At 36.9% G+C, this 17,203-nt stretch overlaps 1 protein-coding gene across 4 annotated transcripts; it reads right to left on the bottom strand.

The window, feature by feature from the left end:
• Positions 1 to 1,985: 1,985 nt before the first annotated feature.
• LOC105446919 lies at positions 1,986 to 16,979 on the bottom strand. Of its 4 annotated transcripts, none has more exons than XM_031000192.1 (7): positions 16,789 to 16,979; positions 15,450 to 15,512; positions 14,069 to 14,239; positions 8,067 to 8,234; positions 5,457 to 7,230; positions 4,840 to 5,013; positions 1,986 to 3,240 (listed from the first exon to the last, which is right to left on the bottom strand). In XM_031000192.1, exons 1-7 carry the CDS (start codon positions 16,891 to 16,893, stop codon positions 2,984 to 2,986), a joined length of 2,712 nt encoding a protein of 903 aa, XP_030856052.1. In that variant the 5' UTR covers positions 16,894 to 16,979; the 3' UTR covers positions 1,986 to 2,983. The 4 variants fall into 4 exon arrangements, with proteins under 4 accessions (XP_030856052.1, XP_030856053.1, XP_030856050.1 ...); XM_031000193.1 differs by having other exon boundaries at positions 1,986 to 3,219; XM_031000190.1 differs by lacking the exon at positions 1,986 to 3,240 and adding an exon at positions 3,249 to 4,180.
• Positions 16,980 to 17,203: the final 224 nt, after the last annotated feature.

Genomic DNA, 17,203 nt, shown 5'->3' with positions numbered 1-17,203 from the left:
TTGACAACATTACTTTGATACCAGTTCCAGCCCAGCCCTAAATACATGTATGAAAGGTTGATAAAGAATGTTGGTTCAACAGGCCTCCAGAAAAGGATGACTTCATCTGCATCAGACTGATATCTCAGTTGTAATACAAAGAAGTATGTATCTCCTAAAAACACTCATATTATTCATGAAAACACAATTGGGTGCCAGGTTTTCAAGACATGACATTATCAATGAATCTTTAATCTCTTTTATATGTGATGAGAAGTTGTTCATAAGCAATTATCTTTATCAACAAGAACAAAATTAATTAACAAAATGTTAAAGGAAAATGAAACATCCACTGCATGAGCTGATATTCTAATACAAAAATGTGAGCTTGCTCTAAGAATCAATCTTGGAACAACACCAATTTGATCATCTAGTAAGGAGAACAATCTCTCTGTAGTTTGCCTTTGCCTGACATGATTTCATACAAATGATGTTGCCATTTTTCATAGTTGTACCTCCATTGATCTATATACTAGCTAGGACACTGTCTCATGAAATAAAATGCCATTTACATATTTGTAAAATACATGTATTATCAGACATTGTAATTTGGGTTTCACTCTCCTTTAAGAACTCTATTCACACAACAAAAATGTGGTTAAGGAATGCTCAAACATGATCATGAAATTAAAAAAACTAACTGATGCTCATGTCATAAAGAAAATTATAATGTCTCTTTATTTGAACTAGACATCACTTCAAACGTTTTTACTGCTCTTGTCATAGATTTGACAGTGATTTCAGCAGAGTCTTAGGGTGCTTTGGACCACAGAAAGTAATGCAGAATATCTGATTTCTGCGCAATAACTTCTTTATGCTATATCGACTAAAATATACCCACTGGGAGTTGTCTGCCTTTTTGTTAAAGAATAGGTGAATAAGTACATTGACAACATTACTTTGATACCAGTTCCAGCCCAGCCCTAAATACATGTATGAAAGGTTGATAAAGAATGTTGGTTCAACAGGCCTCCAGAAAAGGATGACTTCATCTGCATCAGACTGATATCTCAGTTGTAATACAAAGAAGTATGTATCTCCTAAAAACACTCATATTATTCATGAAAACACAATTGGGTGCCAGGTTTTCAAGACATGACATTATCAATGAATCTTTAATCTCTTTTATATGTGATGAGAAGTTGTTCATAAGCAATTATCTTTATCAACAAGAACAAAATTAATTAACAAAATGTTAAAGGAAAATGAAACATCCACTGCATGAGCTGATATTCTAATACAAAAATGTGAGCTTGCTCTAAGAATCAATCTTGGAACAACACCAATTTGATCATCTAGTAAGGAGAACAATCTCTCTGTAGTTTGCCTTTGCCTGACATGATTTCATACAAATGATGTTGTCATTTTTCATAGTTGTACCTCCATTGATCTATATACTAGCTAGGACACTGTCTCATGAAATAAAATGCCATTTACATATTTGTAAAATACATGTATTATCAGACATTGTAATTTGGGTTTCACTCTCCTTTAAGAACTCTTTTCACACAACAAAAATGTGGTTAAGGAATGCTCAAACATGATCATGAAATTAAAAAAACTAACTGATGCTCATGTCATAAAGAAAATTATAATGTCTCTTTATTTGAACTTAATACAGAATGTTGGATCAACAGGCCTCCAGAAATTAAGGGATGACTTCATCTGCATCAGACTGATATCTCAGTTGTAATACAAAGAAGTATGTTTCTCCTAAAAACAATCTTAATTTTCAGGAAAATGTTCATGAAAACACAATTGGGTGCCACATTTTCAAGACATGACTTTACAATGAATCTTTAATCTCTTATATGTGATGAGAAGTTGCCTTACTTATCACTAAAAATCAATCTTTGCAATATACGATTTAAATGGAGAAAATAACAATTTCTGCAAGATCATAAGCAATTATCTTTATCAACAAGAACAAAATTGATTAACGAAATGTTAAAGGAAAATGAAACATCCACTGCATGAGCTGATATTCTAATACAAAAATGTGAGCTTGCTCCAAGAATCAATCTTGAAAAAACACCCATTTGATCATCTAGTAAGGAGAACAATCTCTCTGTAGTTTGCCTTTGCCTGACATGATTTGATTCCAAGGATGTTGCCATTTTAATGAACTGGTGATGTCATAGTTGTACCTCCATTGATCTTTATACTAACTACAGTAGGACACTCTCTCCATAACTACTGGATTTCTTTTTCTCATGTGTGACATGCTGGGGTCACAAGATGGCCATTACTTTGAAATGGTGGGTTTGAAGTACAATGGTCAATTATATGCAACACCTTATCAACTATACAGAGATCAATGGATATGTAGTCGAATGGGACGTCACTATTTTCATCAAAATGGCAACCACACGGAAGGAGGTCTTGCAAGGCATGGGCAAACGTTGAACAAAATTGGCTATTATAGTTTGGGTTTCTTTCTCCTTTAATGAAATAATCATATAGGTATGGTATGACTCATGAGTATATTAAAATGCAATGTGCAAACATGGTTTAATCTGTAATGTACAAACCATTCAATACATGTTACATTTCTGGTAAGCATAATTATGAGAAGAGAAACATGTACATACAACTTATACAAGTAACTTCAACAACCACTATTATTTCAAAGTTACATCAGAATGTAAAATTGTATGCGTTAATTCTTTCTCTTCGTCTTTTTATTTTGGTTTGTTTTTGTTTGAATTCTGCAATAACAATTATGCCAAGCTTATGCTACAATGCAATATGCTACAATGCAATAAGCTACCAAATAAGGCACTGGAAGCCTAGCCCCATTCTATAGTCAAAACAATGGGACAATAATTTCTGTTAAATATCACTGTTACCAAAGAACTCTATTAAAAAACATGTCATTCTAAAACTTGCATAATAACAAGCATTCAAAATGCTGAAAAAACCCTGCCTTCAATTTTGCACTTACTTACTTCTTGTGCTGCACTAAGAGAGATCTTGATTTTTTCATCTGATTGATTTTGTTGTGAACTCTAAATTTTATTTTTTGCCATTCAATTCTCTCCAAGATTGGATATTGGCCTTTACATTCTAAGCATTCATGCTTCCGTGGAACTTGACAATTTGATACATGTGAGGCGAAAAAATTGTCCACTGCTTTTCCTTCTTCCTCAAGCCATGTCAACTTCTCCATCTTGTGAGTTCCTATAGAAAATAGATTCATAACTATAAATAAACAATAAACAATAAACTTATTAGGAAATCAAACCCTTCAGTAAACAACCCCAAAACATAATGCCTCCTGCCCTGCTTTCAGTCTTTTAGTGGGCAGAAGAATAAGAATACCCATTTCTTTCTCCATTTACCCCCATCTTTCTGTTGTTTTCTTTGAGGTACGTTATCTCATTGATAACAAACCTTAAAAATGAAAAAAAATAAAACTCACTACCCAAGGGTGATATCCCTCCCCCCCCCCCCCCCAAAAAAAAAACAATACCCAGAGTTCATCCATGTGGCTCCAGGGTAGGGAAATGCAAATGCAATACAGCTCAGTATAGGATTATGAGAAGCACAAGAAGACATAGCATGAAGAAAAGAAGCAGTATGGAAACTGTAAGAAAACAACAGAAGGATGGAGGAATCTGGGTTGGGGCAAGTTGAGGAAAAGAAAAACTGGCAATGGATGTATGGACAGATACATGTGGAGGATAATCATGGCAAGTACAGGTAGGAGTGCATACCCCAAGTGAAGAAGGCTGGGAGGAAGATGACATGGAAGAGGGCATGGATGGTGGAGAGGAATCAGGAAAACAAACAAGCGAATAAGGCTTGGATGAATCTGAAGAATATGAACTCCCTGATTCATAATTGTGAGATGTAGGAGGGGCATGTTGAAGATGACGACATAAATAGCAAGTTGGAGGGGGATCGGGAAGAGGAAAACCATCAACTGGAGGAATGGACTGTGCAGAACACAGAGATATATAGTCTGACTCAAGAGAAGAAGGTGGTGTAGGAGTGTATGAGTCAATTGTTTCTTCCAATTGTAGAGATGATGACAGAGAACAACGATTCGATACATGCTGTGCCAATGTAGATGCAGGGCTCGGAGGAGGAGGAGGGGGAGGAGGCGTGATAGAAATGTATGAGTCACAAATTTCGAGATCTGTGGGTGCAGAAATATAAATATATAAAATACGTGTAGGTTTAAAAATAATAATTACAACAGGCAAGTTGATAATTTTGTTGTCTCCATCAAAGTGAAATAGGGTTAGAGCTGTGGATTCCTGGCATCTTTTCTTCGTAGATGGCAGTTTACCTTCTTGATATCCCTAGTAATTTTAAAGGGATATTATCGTCATGGCACTATGGGGCTCTGAGATGTTTGCTGACTCCGTGGTCATATTTTGACACTGTATCTCTTAGCATTGACTAATGCATCAGCGCAAAGGTCAACAATCAACAAACTTTCATAGAGAAACGGTCCAAAGGAGGAGCGACAAGGTACCCGAGTCTGGGCCACTCATGAAAGGGAATGTGCATGCACTTGTTCTCCAATGAATTACAGGTGATTCTGATTTTATCTCGAATGTGGACCATGCCATATACGATAGTATCTCATTAACAGAAATATATCACACCTGAATTCCAGCAGGATTTTTACAATTATCTCTTTTCTTCCCAAAGAATTAAGGAACAAATCAATTTACCATGTTAATGTATTTTGCATTTTATATACCTTTTTCAAACAGATTTGAGAATAAGCTGTAATCTACTGAAGGGAGAACTTCTATGTGATTTTTTAAATTTTCACTCCATTCATACCTTTCTTCATCGGTTGCAGTTGAGATGTGGACTCTCTATCTGTAGACTCTCTATCTGGAGACTCTCTATCTGTAGACTCTCTATCTGTGGGCTGACAAGTCTCACCACAATCACCATCGTCTTGAATATCATCACAATCATCAATACCCTGATCATCTGTCTCATAGCAAGGCTCTGCAGGAAAATGGTGACAATTAAATTTAATTGAACTGTGACATTTTTGGATAACAAAAACTACTGAATGAACACCAATCATCATTTGCAAAACTGGGATCACAAATGTAGTGCAATTATAGCTGTCACATCAACACAGACAACATAGAAATCACAAGTCAATTCTTGGCTCCCTTGATGATGGTGACCTGTGATAATTTCATTTTGATTTCTATTTCTTACACATATACAGCCCACACCTACATTCAACTTTACATGACTTTCCCTAACTTACAGAGGGTTTTCCCCCTAATGAATTTCCATGGCTTTCTACAAAAAAAATTCCACAAATTTCCAAATCTGTTCATGACCATGGGAACTCTGTCTGTATAAGTGAATACATATATTATGAAATAAGAAAGAAGGAAATCATTTACAGACAAAATTAACATAGATGAAACTACCTTCTAAGTCTATTGCATCCAAGCTCTTCCCTGCACAAGAGGTCAATCTTTCTCTGTCAGCGAGAATCAGGAGTTTGGCCACTTTTGCTGTCTGAAGTGTGTCCTCAGGAAGACGGTAGTAGTGTCTATGAGTTCTGATGTCATGCCCCATGAACGTTGCAAGGACATCAAGCTCATTTTCCTTCAGAGAGATTAGTTGAGACATGGTGGCAACATGCTTTCTTAATTTTGTGCTGGTGATGTACTCTGGATGTTCAACTCCTGATGCTTGAGCAAATTTACGGATGCAATCAGAACCTCTGTAAGATGTATCACAACCTGGAATACCAAAGAGATAAGGATTGCTGTCTTTGACACCAGCAAATGCTCTTTTTTCTGACAGGAACTTGATGTTTGCGGACATCTCCTTCGTCAGAAGGACTGGGACTTTCCTTCCTCTCTTTCCACGTATTTCGAGTCGTGTAAGTTCTTTACATAACTGCTGTTCCCATTGTGATAGGCAACACATGATTTCTGGATTATTGTCTCCAAACTTGGCTTTTGAAATGTCATCAAGTTTTAACCGCTGCACTTCTCCACTTCTCCTCCTGTTGAACATCACTATGTCTGCAAGTATTGCCTGTGCAAGAGAAGCATACGTGTTGCCAGAAGGATATTGTGCTTCTTGCAAAATGGCCTTGTTCTCTTCGATAGCTTTGAAAACACATTGGCGAACCTTGGTAACTTCACTTGTCATTGGAATCGCGGGCGGAGCATTCCATCGTTTCTCCTCAAGACCTTGTAGTGCACCTTTAGACACTTCTACTCTCCACTCGCTCTTGCACAGATCTTCAAAATCTTCTGCCTTCAATTTTGTGATTCTGTCCTCCTGCTTGATGGCTTCTGCCCGACAAATTGTGGCACACATGCTCAAACTATGTCCCAACTTCAAAGCTAGGGAAGGTGTTGCATATTTTCCTGTTTTTGCATTGAATCCTGCCTCCTGCCTCACTGCATCAATAACATTGTCAAACATTTTTGGGTCAATGCAGTCTTTCATGGTCAGTACAGAGTTATCTTCTCTGAGTCTTCTCAATAATCTGGCCATCTCACGCATCTTCTGGCTTACCGTCTGGTAGCAGGTAGAGCTGCTCGCCTTTGTTTGTTTCAGAACACGAGAACCCATCTTGCATATCAAATCATCGTTCCTGGCTGCCATAGAAATCGGGCAGGGATACCTCATACGGCTTAAGACCGTCTCTCGCAAGTCTGCTGTTGCACTCTTGGACATTGGCAACATCAACGCACATCGTGACTGTAGAGTCTTGCCATGCTTTCTACCACTTTTTTGAGCTACAAAACATGTTTTTTTGTGCTTCCACATGTCACTTGACACAAACCAACCAAGGCATTCATCACATGGGAGATAATCCCTGTAATCCACATATCCACTTGGTCTCTTCACTGGTATGAGACTTCCACTCTGAACCTCCAAGACAGAAATATTATGCTTGTGATTACCTTCATTCTGAAGAATCTTTAGCAGTTGAGCTCTTGGTGTGGTTTTCTTTGGATGGGAGAGAAATTCTTGAACAGGAGCCTCGTTTTGATGATGAGATTCCAAATGTCTTGGTAGCTTAGAGACAAACTTTTCACAGTAGACACAGACCTGCCTCTTGTCCCACTTTCTTTTTTCCCGGTTGTTTGCACACAGCACTGTAATTGATGAAGAAGAAATGGTGTCATCTTGCTCTGCTTTCATTTTTACTGGTGCACGGCTGTCAGATGGAATAGCCTAGATGATTGGAAATAAACAAAAGTAAAAGAATGAATTATAATTATAAATGAAACAGGGCTTAAATTATTCCAAGGCCACCATGACCGTGGATGCCCTTTTGATTGGCCTCAATGCCCCTCTCATTGGCCTTGGAGATTTGTTGTGCCCTTTCCAATTCTTCGTATTTGTGCTGTAATATAGGAATGTGCCCTACAGAATTGTGGCCTTGCCCTAAAATTGAAATTTAAGGCCTGATGAAAAATTAGCATTTTTTAAAGATTGATGTAATCTTGTTCTTTACGTTATCTTTTTCAGATGTGTGAGAAATTCGCAACTGAGATATGGTAGGGAGCCATCGTATGGCCATCCCGCCCCCCTCTCAGTCTTCTGAGGATAAAACGGTCCTACTAATGAATGGGATGGGCTATCACTATATAATGCTGCTAACTCCCGCTTGTGTTTGTTGGTTTTCCAGGGTTGTTGATGCTGGATTTTTTTGTTCTACTGAAATTGCATTATGAGGAATTACGTATTTTATATTCAAATCTAAAATTCCAACACATACCATTTCCATTTTTTCGCAAGAAATATAGTACCAAAAAAAAATATTTTTTTTTTGACCAAAGATGGATTTGAAACACAAATCATTTTTCCCTGACAGGATGAAAAGGATTATTTTGCTCATCATTTATGCACTTTTCCAGATTGGCAGATTTGCAGAGCAAACTTCAAGATAGAGGTACCAATTTCGTTTTTTTAAACTGCAATTGAATATTTTGAAATGGTACATGTACATGTACATATAAGATGTAAGAATTCTAACATTGAATTTTGAGAAGAAATGTGATACATACTCTTTTTCTAGGCAAAGAGGAAGTCTTTACACTCTTCTTAAACTTCTTTGGACGTCTGAAACCCTCAAGACGGTCACTACTGGTACTACTGGAGTCACTGCTGTCGGATTCATGAGCATAGTAGGTTGGGTCATCATCAGAGTCACTCAGTTCAGCATGAAGAACATCCTATACACCAAAAAGCAATGTAAACAAAAAAAGTTTGTCTACCATGGAAGTGTGATTATTAAACAAGGTTTAATGGAATTAATGATGGTATAATTAAGAAGCCGAATCATCAAGGCAAGGTATGCTTTCAACATGGCCCGAATTCACAAAGGAGGTTTGAATTTAACCCATGGTTTAAACTCTCATTTACCTAAAACCCATAGTTTAAAATTAGCGCAATTAAGCGTGACACAGTCAGATGTCAAATATATAACGCGCGCAAGGCAAGGTACGCTTACCGGTAATTTGCGCTAATTTTAAACCATGGGTTATGTAAATGAGGGTTTAATAAACCACAAATTAAATTTAAAACTCCTTTGTGAATTCGGGCCAATGAGTCTATGACCCATCTGTCACTAAAAAACAAGTTAGGAATCTTCAATAAGGATGTAAAGCTAGCTGTGCTGCTTTAAATGGTTCTGAGATATTGAGAAAAATCAGAAATACAAAGAACAGACTCTGTCAGCTCCAGAGTACTTCTTCAAATTGTGCCTCAAACACGTTCTTATTACATGTACATGTTCATCTTCTCCAACAATGACCCACGGGAAAGAACCCACATGGTAACAAAAACTAGATGTGGATCTTCGGCTGCGTGCAGTCAAAAATGATGCCTCGGCCATAGAGCAATTTTACAAACCAAAAGAGAAGCAATTTTAAAAATTCAAGTATGAATGTACTGTAATCCATTTAAGGGAAATTCAACCCAAGTAGATCACTACTCTTTACAACCAAGAAAAGCAGAAAAATCAGAGAAGCAAACTGATGAAAGTTTCAATTAAATCTGACTAAATAAAAGAAAGTTATGAATTTTTGAAAGTTGTAATCACTATACATATGAGCACTTCAAATTGGCTGAATCGGTAATGTCAATGTGATGTAGTGGCGGACTACTTTCCCATCAATTACTAAAATTTAAAGTTTTCAAATATTCATGGCTCAGGAGGGTCTATTCTTTTTAGAGGACCTATAATAATATACAATCTATAAAATATTTTGAGTAGTGCCCCAAGGGAGAATTAGGAACTTACGAGAAAAAACAGAAATTAGTGATATTAATTTACGTACACAGCAAATGGGAGAGTTATCCACGTCCTACGTCACAATCCACTAACCAAACTACCAATTTGAGATTCGCATAGACTAATTAGTGATCTCATATATTTCAAACATATTCGAACTTCCTTACTATTGGTCCGATTCATTTCAAACTTTTGCCATTCTGTTTCTGTTATTTTTCTGCTTTCATACAAATCAACTTATTACAAGGGTTGGATTGCCCTTTAACAGGTTCTCAGAATATCGTGATTACAAGCTATTTTTCATATACATGTAAGACCCTTTGATCTTTGACCTCATATGAGTCATGACCCTAAAATCTAATCAGTTCACTGGCTCTGCAAGATACATACATGTCCTTAGTTTCATAGTAATCCATCTGTCGGTTCTAATGTGTTCATAAGCTATTTTCTCATACATAATGAGCCCCAGGACCTTCGACCTTTGACCTTTGACCTTCATTAGATCTACAAGATACATCTATGACCCAAGTTTGGCGGTAATCCATCATTCGGTTCTTGAGATAAGGCGATCACAAGCTATTTTTGGATACATAATGAACCCTTTGACCTTTGACCTCGTGACCCCAAAGTTTATACAGTTCATTGGCTCTGCAAGGTTCAAATTGAGTTTAGCGGGAATCCATCAATCGGTTCTTGACATAACGCGATCACGAGAACGGGACGTACAGACGTATGTACGGACGTATATGTACGGGCGGACAACCAGAAAACATAATGCATCCAGCAACTTTGTAGCGGAGGCATAAAAACAACAAACGAACAAACATAACAAAATTGGATGCATAATGTAAAGAAATTTCTGGCTTGCACCCAGTAAATAAGATTGCATGTTTGATCTGAAAAATAAGTCAGAAATATTCTGGAACCAGATCATCGTGAGTGTGCCACGGACCTGTAATGGCCTGGTGGTAGTCGCTGCCCGGCAAGCAGTAGATGACAGGTTCAAATCCCGCAGGTTCCAGATTTTTTCTGACTTATTTCTCAGATCGAACATGCGATCTTATCTACTGGGTGCTGCAAGCCAAAAATGTAATTAACATTAATTACACTTCTCAGGAAGCCTATAAACATTAAAAAATTGGCTGCAAGGAAGACCATTAAGACCATTAAGACCATTAAGTGTTGTCTCAGCGCTACAATCTTACATCTTAATGTTTTACAGCCCATGTGAGGACAAAGCACATCACAGCCTAATTACACCATATCCTATAATGTTTTACAGCCCATGTGAGGACAATTAAAGCACATCACAGGCTAGTAACATATCCTATAATAATGTTTTACTGCCCGTATGAGGACAAAGCACATCACAGCTTAACACTATATCTTATTTTAATGTTTCACAGCCCATGTGAGGAAAGCACATGATCACACCCTAACACCATATCATATAATAATGTTTTACAGCCCATGTGAGGACAAGGCACATCACAGCCTTACACCATATCCTATAATAATGTTTTACAGCCCATGTGAGGACAAAGCACATCACAGCCTAACACCACATCCTATAATAATGTTTTACAGCCCATGCGAGGACAAAGCACATCACAGCCTTACACCATATCCTATAATAATGTTTTACAGCCCATGTGAGGACAAAGCACATCACAGCCTAACACCACATCCTATAATAATGTTTTACAGCCCATGCGAGGACAAAGCACATCACAGCCTAACACCACATCCTATAATAATGTTTTACAGCCCATGTGAGGACAAAGCACATCACACCCTAACACCATATCCTATAATAATGTTTTACATTCCATGTGAGGACAAAGCACATCACAGCCTAACACCATATCCTATAATAATGTTTTGCAGCCCATGTGAGGACAAAGCACATCACACCCTAACACCATATCCTATAATAATGTTTTACAGCCCATGTGAGGACAAAGCACATCACAGCCTAACACCATATCCAATAATATTGTTTTACAGCCCATGTGAGGACAAAGCACATCACACCCTTACACCATATCCTATAATAATGTTTTACAGCCCATGTGAGGACAAAGCACATCACAGCCTAACACCATATCCAATAATATTGTTTTACAGCCCATGTGAGGACAAAGCACATCACACCCTAACACCATATCCTATAATAATGTTTTACAGCCCATGTGAGGACAAAGCACATCACAGCCTAACACCATATCCTATAATAATGTTTCACAGCCCATGTGAGGACAAAGCACATCACAGCCTAACACCACATCCTATAATAATGTTTCACAGCCCATGCGAGGACAAAGCACATCACACCCTAACACCATATCCTATAATAATGTTTTGCAGCCCATGTGAGGACAAAGCACATCACAGCCTTACACCACATCCTATAATAATGTTTCACAGCCCATGCGAGGACAATGCACATCACGGCCTAACACCATATCCTATAATAATGTTTTGCAGCCCATGTGAGGACAAAGTACATCACGGCCTAACACCATATCCTATAATAATGTTTTGCAGCCCATGTGAGGACAAAGCACATCTCAGCCTTACACCATATCCTATAATAATGTTTTGCAGCCCATGTGAGGACAAAGTACATCACAGGCTAACACCATATCCCCCAATGTTTACAGCCAATGTGAGGACAAAGCATATAGTACAGCCTAACACCAAATCCTATTTTTATTTTTTATAGCCAATGTGAAGACAATTAAAGCATATCACAACCTACATGTAATGCCATTTCCTATCTTAATGTTCCACAGTACATATGGGAAAAAAAGTAGCCAATATACATCACTGCCTAACACCATATCCTTAAGTCCCCAGTTTTTCATAATATGGAAAACTGAAAAATACAATGCTGCTCACTCCCACCTGTGTTTGATGGTTTTCCAGGGTTGGTTAATGCTAGATTTTGTTTTGTTCTACTGAAGTGATGTTATGAGGAATTACATATTTTATATTCAAATTAAAAATTCCAAAACATACACTCTCCATTTTTTCGCAAGAAATATACCATAATACAAAAACAAGGAAAGCGCTCTTGGCGGTCTCGCCTGCATTACGCTATTCGATATGATGACAAATTGAGGTTGGGACATTGATAGGCAGGATGGCCCATTAGCAGGCCCTCCAAAATGAAATCCTCTGAATATAATCAGCATTTTAAAGTGAATATTGACTAAGAATCTTCAGAAGAATTATTTACTATTATTTGTACCATGATTGATAACTTTCATGAAATATGAACAAATAACAAAAATTAATTTATAATTAATTCTTATATTAAGTTGTGAAAAACATAATCCAAGTCTACTGACCTAAAATGACATTTGACCTTGACTTTGTGACCTGTAATTTGTGTCATATGATTTGTGATACTTGATTACCATTGGGTACAAGTTTCATGGAATTTAAACAAACACTTTTGAAATTATGCTCAAAATTCAAAATCTTGATGTTGATGCCACAACAAAGTCTAAGTTTTCAAACCTGAAATGACATTTGACCTTGAAGTTGTCACCTAAAAGACTATTCACATGATTGGTGATACTTGATAACCCTTATGTTCAAGTTTCATGGAATAGGAATGTATACTTTCAAAATTATGATAACTATTCAAAATTTTAACCTGTGCCTCAACAGTCTAACTTTGTTGACCGAAAATGACCTTTGACCTTGACTAAGTGACCTGAAATTCCACTCACATGATTGGGAATACTTGATAACCCTCTAGTCTAAGTTTCGTTGAATAATAACTTATACTTTCAAATTATATTAAAAATTCAAAAACTTAACCTCAGGTTAAGTTTTTGATGATGATGCCACAACATAGTCTAAGTTTTGTTGACCTGAAATGACCTTTGCCCTTGAATTTGTGACCTTAAATTCTATTCATATGAATGGGGATACTTGATAACCCTTTAGTCCAAGTTTGATTGAATAAGAATTTATACTTTCAAAATTATATTAAAAATTCAAAAATCTTAACCTAATTGGTACCTTGGTTAAAGATAAAGACCTGTTCTGGTCGTGCGATTGCATTGTGAAAGAAACATTGTGGAATCGATCAGAAAAGGTTGATCATCTAGCATGTAAGTATTGGTGTGTACTGCAAGGTTCTGGAATCATCAAAATGATAAGAAATTTGGCCCAGTCTTGGTAAAGTTACAAGCACTGTACACAGAAAAATGTATATGGGACTACGTGACCACGTGCGCGATGTCTTTTTGCTCCCAATAGATATAATAATTTACCAAATATATCAATTAGTAGGCGATTTCCCGGCAAAATTTGTATCATCACGTATTAGTCAAAACATATTCTTTCACATGATTAGTAATGAGAGCTTCCATTTCATTTTTTGAGAGAGGGGCGTTTCCCAAACTGGTCTTTACCTTTAAGTTTTTTTTATGTTGACGCCGCCGTCACCGGAAAAGTGGCCCCTACATGTATGTCTTGCTTTTTGCTTACCCAGGCGAGACAAAAACCTTTTTTGTCCAAAGATGCATGGCGTTAAAATACAAATCATTTTTCCCTGACAGGATGAAAATAATTATTTAGCTCGAAATGTATGCACTCTTCCTGATTGGCAGATTTGCAAAGCAAACTTCAAGCTGGATCGAGGTACCAATTTTTTATTTTTTTAAACTGAAATTGAATATTTTGAAATGGAAGTACATGTACATATAAGATGTAAGAATTCTAACATTGAATTTTGAGAAGAAATGTGATACATACTCTTTTTCTAGGCAAAGAGGAAGTCTTTACACTCTTCTTAAACTTCTTTGGACGTCTGAAACCCTCAAGACGGTCACTACTGGTACTACTGGAGTCACTGCTGTCAGATACATGAGCAGAGTAGGTAGGGTCATCATCTGAGTTATCATTTGGTTCAGCATGAGGAACATCCTATACACCAAAAAGCAATGTAAACATCAAAGAAGTTGAGAAATTTATCTACCATGGTAGCTAGTGTGCGTGATTAACAAGGATTATTGGAATTAATGAAGGTATAAAAAGTGGAATCATCAAGGCAAGGTATGCTTTTAACACCCTATGAGTTTTTGATCCATAAGGGAATCAATATATCTGTCACTAAAAAACAAGTTAGGATTTTCAATAAGGATGTAAAAGCTAATTGTGTTGCTTGAATTGGTTCTGAGATATTGTGAAAAATCAGAAATACAAAGAAAAGACCTACATGTATACCCCTGTAAGCTCCAGACCTTTTTTTTCAAATTGTACCTCAAACACATTCTTATTACATGTTGACCTTCTCCCAAAATGACCCATGGGAATGAACCCACATGGTTAAAAAAAAAAAAGTGGATGCTCAACACAATTTTGGGCTGCATGAGCTGAAGATGGCTGCAAGGAATTAAGACCATTGGAAAGTGTTGCCTCATCCCTACGGGTGTATGTTTCTCTGGGAAGTTAATGGGTTTGGTCAGAAAGTAATCATGTGACACCGACCATGTGAGAATAATTAAAGCACATCGCAGCCTAACACCATATCCTAGCTATCTTAATGTTTCACAGCCCATGTGAGGACAAAGCACATCACAGGCTAACAACATATCCTATAATAATGTTTTACAGCCCATATGAGGACAAAGCACATCGCAGCCTAATACCATATCCTCTCTTAATGTTTACAGCTAGCCCATGTGAGGACAAAGCACATCACAGCCTAACACCACATCCTATCTTAATGTTTTACAGCCCATGTGAGGACAAAGCACATCACAGCCTAACACCACATCCTATCTTAATGTTTTACAGCCCATGTGAGGACAAAGCACATCGCAGCCTAATACCATATCCTATAATAATGTTTTACAGCCCATGTGAGGACAAAGCACATCACAGCCTAATACCATATCCTATAATAATGTTTTACAGCCCATGTGAGGACAAAGCACATCACAGCCTTACACAACTCATGTGAGGACAAATCACATCATAGGTTAAATTAATACCCCAGCGATTGACCTCTCGTAGATCGTCAGAAAAGCACAGAAATGAGTCTCTACAGTGTATGAGAAATAGCAGGTATATTACTGTAAATTTAAAACACATACCAGCTTAAAATAGAGAGAACAAAAGTGTGTATGATTACCTCTTCTCTACCATTTGACATTTCAGTACTGGCTGTGGTAGCAGATTCTTCTTCTAGGATGCTCTGTTAGAATGTGGATATTGCAGAAGGATTAGTTCCAGTAATGGGTGAATTGGGTGTATTCATTTGATTTCCGACTGAATATACATTATTAATTCTTGGAAACTATTTGGCCCAAAATTACTAAATAAATTAAAACAATGGAAGGAGTTTGTGATTGCAAACAGAACCATTCCTGGTTTGAACCCTGTCCTATATAATTACAGATGTATAGGGTAACACATCTTCAATTAGCACTTTTGTATGTAACTGATGATTGGCAATTTTTTTTCATCATTTTAAAGGCCAAGTCCACCCTAACATCAAGTTGATTTGAATAAAAAGAGACAAATAAAACAAGCATAATACTGACAATTTCATCAAAATCGAATGTAAAGAAATTTATGGCATCTAAGTTTTGCATATATATATATAGTTTCTTAAAACAGTGATATGCATTAAACACGGGCAGTATATAAATGCACATGAGTGAGCCGATGATGTGACACACAAAAAATGGTAGACATTTGAACAGAAATTTGAGTGTGAAAATGGGGTCCTCTCTGCGGCACATACCCTCCGCACACCATATATTAAATACCCCCCCCCCCCCTACGTTAAGTTGAAGTGTGTGCTATTACAGTTCCCATAATTTCCCAATAATACGGCGGCATGCTAATGAAGTCACAATTTAGCACAGCTACAGTATTGACTGGTTTCAGATAATACCTGTGTATTAAACGTTATTGGGCCCTAATTTGTAATTTATACTTACTGTACACCTAGCTTTTTGATGACACCCTTTAATACTTAGCGTTACATAGGAAATAATTGGACGCTTTTCCCTTTTTAATTGCATTTTGCAAATAATTCAGCACTCAAGGGATGTGCAGCCCAGTACACAAAGAAATTACTCTAATGGGTGAAATAGTTTCAAATGCAACATACTGTAGCTTTCCATATCTTGACATACAAGTATTTTTTCTTATTTTTCTACAGTGAGGACTTTCCATTAACTTTCTTAGAGCTACAATTAAGGGACACAAATCACTCTCCTAACCATATTCATATTTATGCAAGCTTCTAACACATTAGTTTCTAATACATTGACAGCCTAACAATTTCCTCAAGGTATATGTTTCTGGTTTTCCTGATAAAGCAAGTGGAAATATAGTATGTGCAAACTACATTCTTTATTGTTGTAAAATGCACTTGATTTCACTAAACAAAGCAATGGAAAATAAAACATGCATAAAGTTGAAGATGGCTAGAAAAGTTGTAAAGTTTCTTGATAACTTACATGCACTGGTAGATCTTGTGCGTGATGTTCTAACTCCGACACTTCTCCATTCTGCAAGTAAAATGCACTTTCATTACACCCGCTCATAATTAGCAATTTTTGCATATTTAATGACCTGTGAACTTTGACCTTTTACTTTCATACTCAACAACATTACTTGTGTTATCAAATGGAAACCATAATTTTGCATATATAATTAGCTATTTTTGCATGTCTGTGAACTTTGACTTTTGATCTACATACTCAAAGATCAAACTTAGGATATATCTTTATACCATGTACCTTCTTGCCAAATTTCATTAAAATCTGTTTAACAAATTAGGCCTACTGAAGTTATCGAACGGAAAACCATATTTTCGGATACATGACCTACATACATGTACACTGAAATTCTAGAACAGTATGGCTTTGAATT

Source organism: Strongylocentrotus purpuratus, unplaced genomic scaffold (genome assembly GCF_000002235.5).
Source record: "Strongylocentrotus purpuratus isolate Spur 01 unplaced genomic scaffold, Spur_5.0 spur5_scaffold_6, whole genome shotgun sequence".
NCBI lineage: Eukaryota > Metazoa > Echinodermata > Echinoidea > Camarodonta > Strongylocentrotidae > Strongylocentrotus > Strongylocentrotus purpuratus.
The sequence above is the reverse complement of the archived record's forward strand: the minus strand, read 5'-3'. Positions and strand labels throughout refer to the sequence as shown.

Bases quoted from the DNA above. Each gene is read 5' to 3' on its own strand.
- LOC105446919 (XM_031000190.1), bottom strand. From the start codon at position 16,893: ATGCAAAAATTGCTAATTATGAGCGGGTGTAATGAAAGTGCATTTTAC. The intron at 7,231-8,066 runs GTATGTATCACA...CCAATCATCTAG, and splicing joins CCTCTTTGCCTAGAAAAAGA to GCTATTCCATCTGACAGCCG. The intron at 4,181-4,839 runs GTATGAATGGAG...CTGCACCCACAG, and splicing joins ACTGCAACCGATGAAGAAAG to ATCTCGAAATTTGTGACTCA.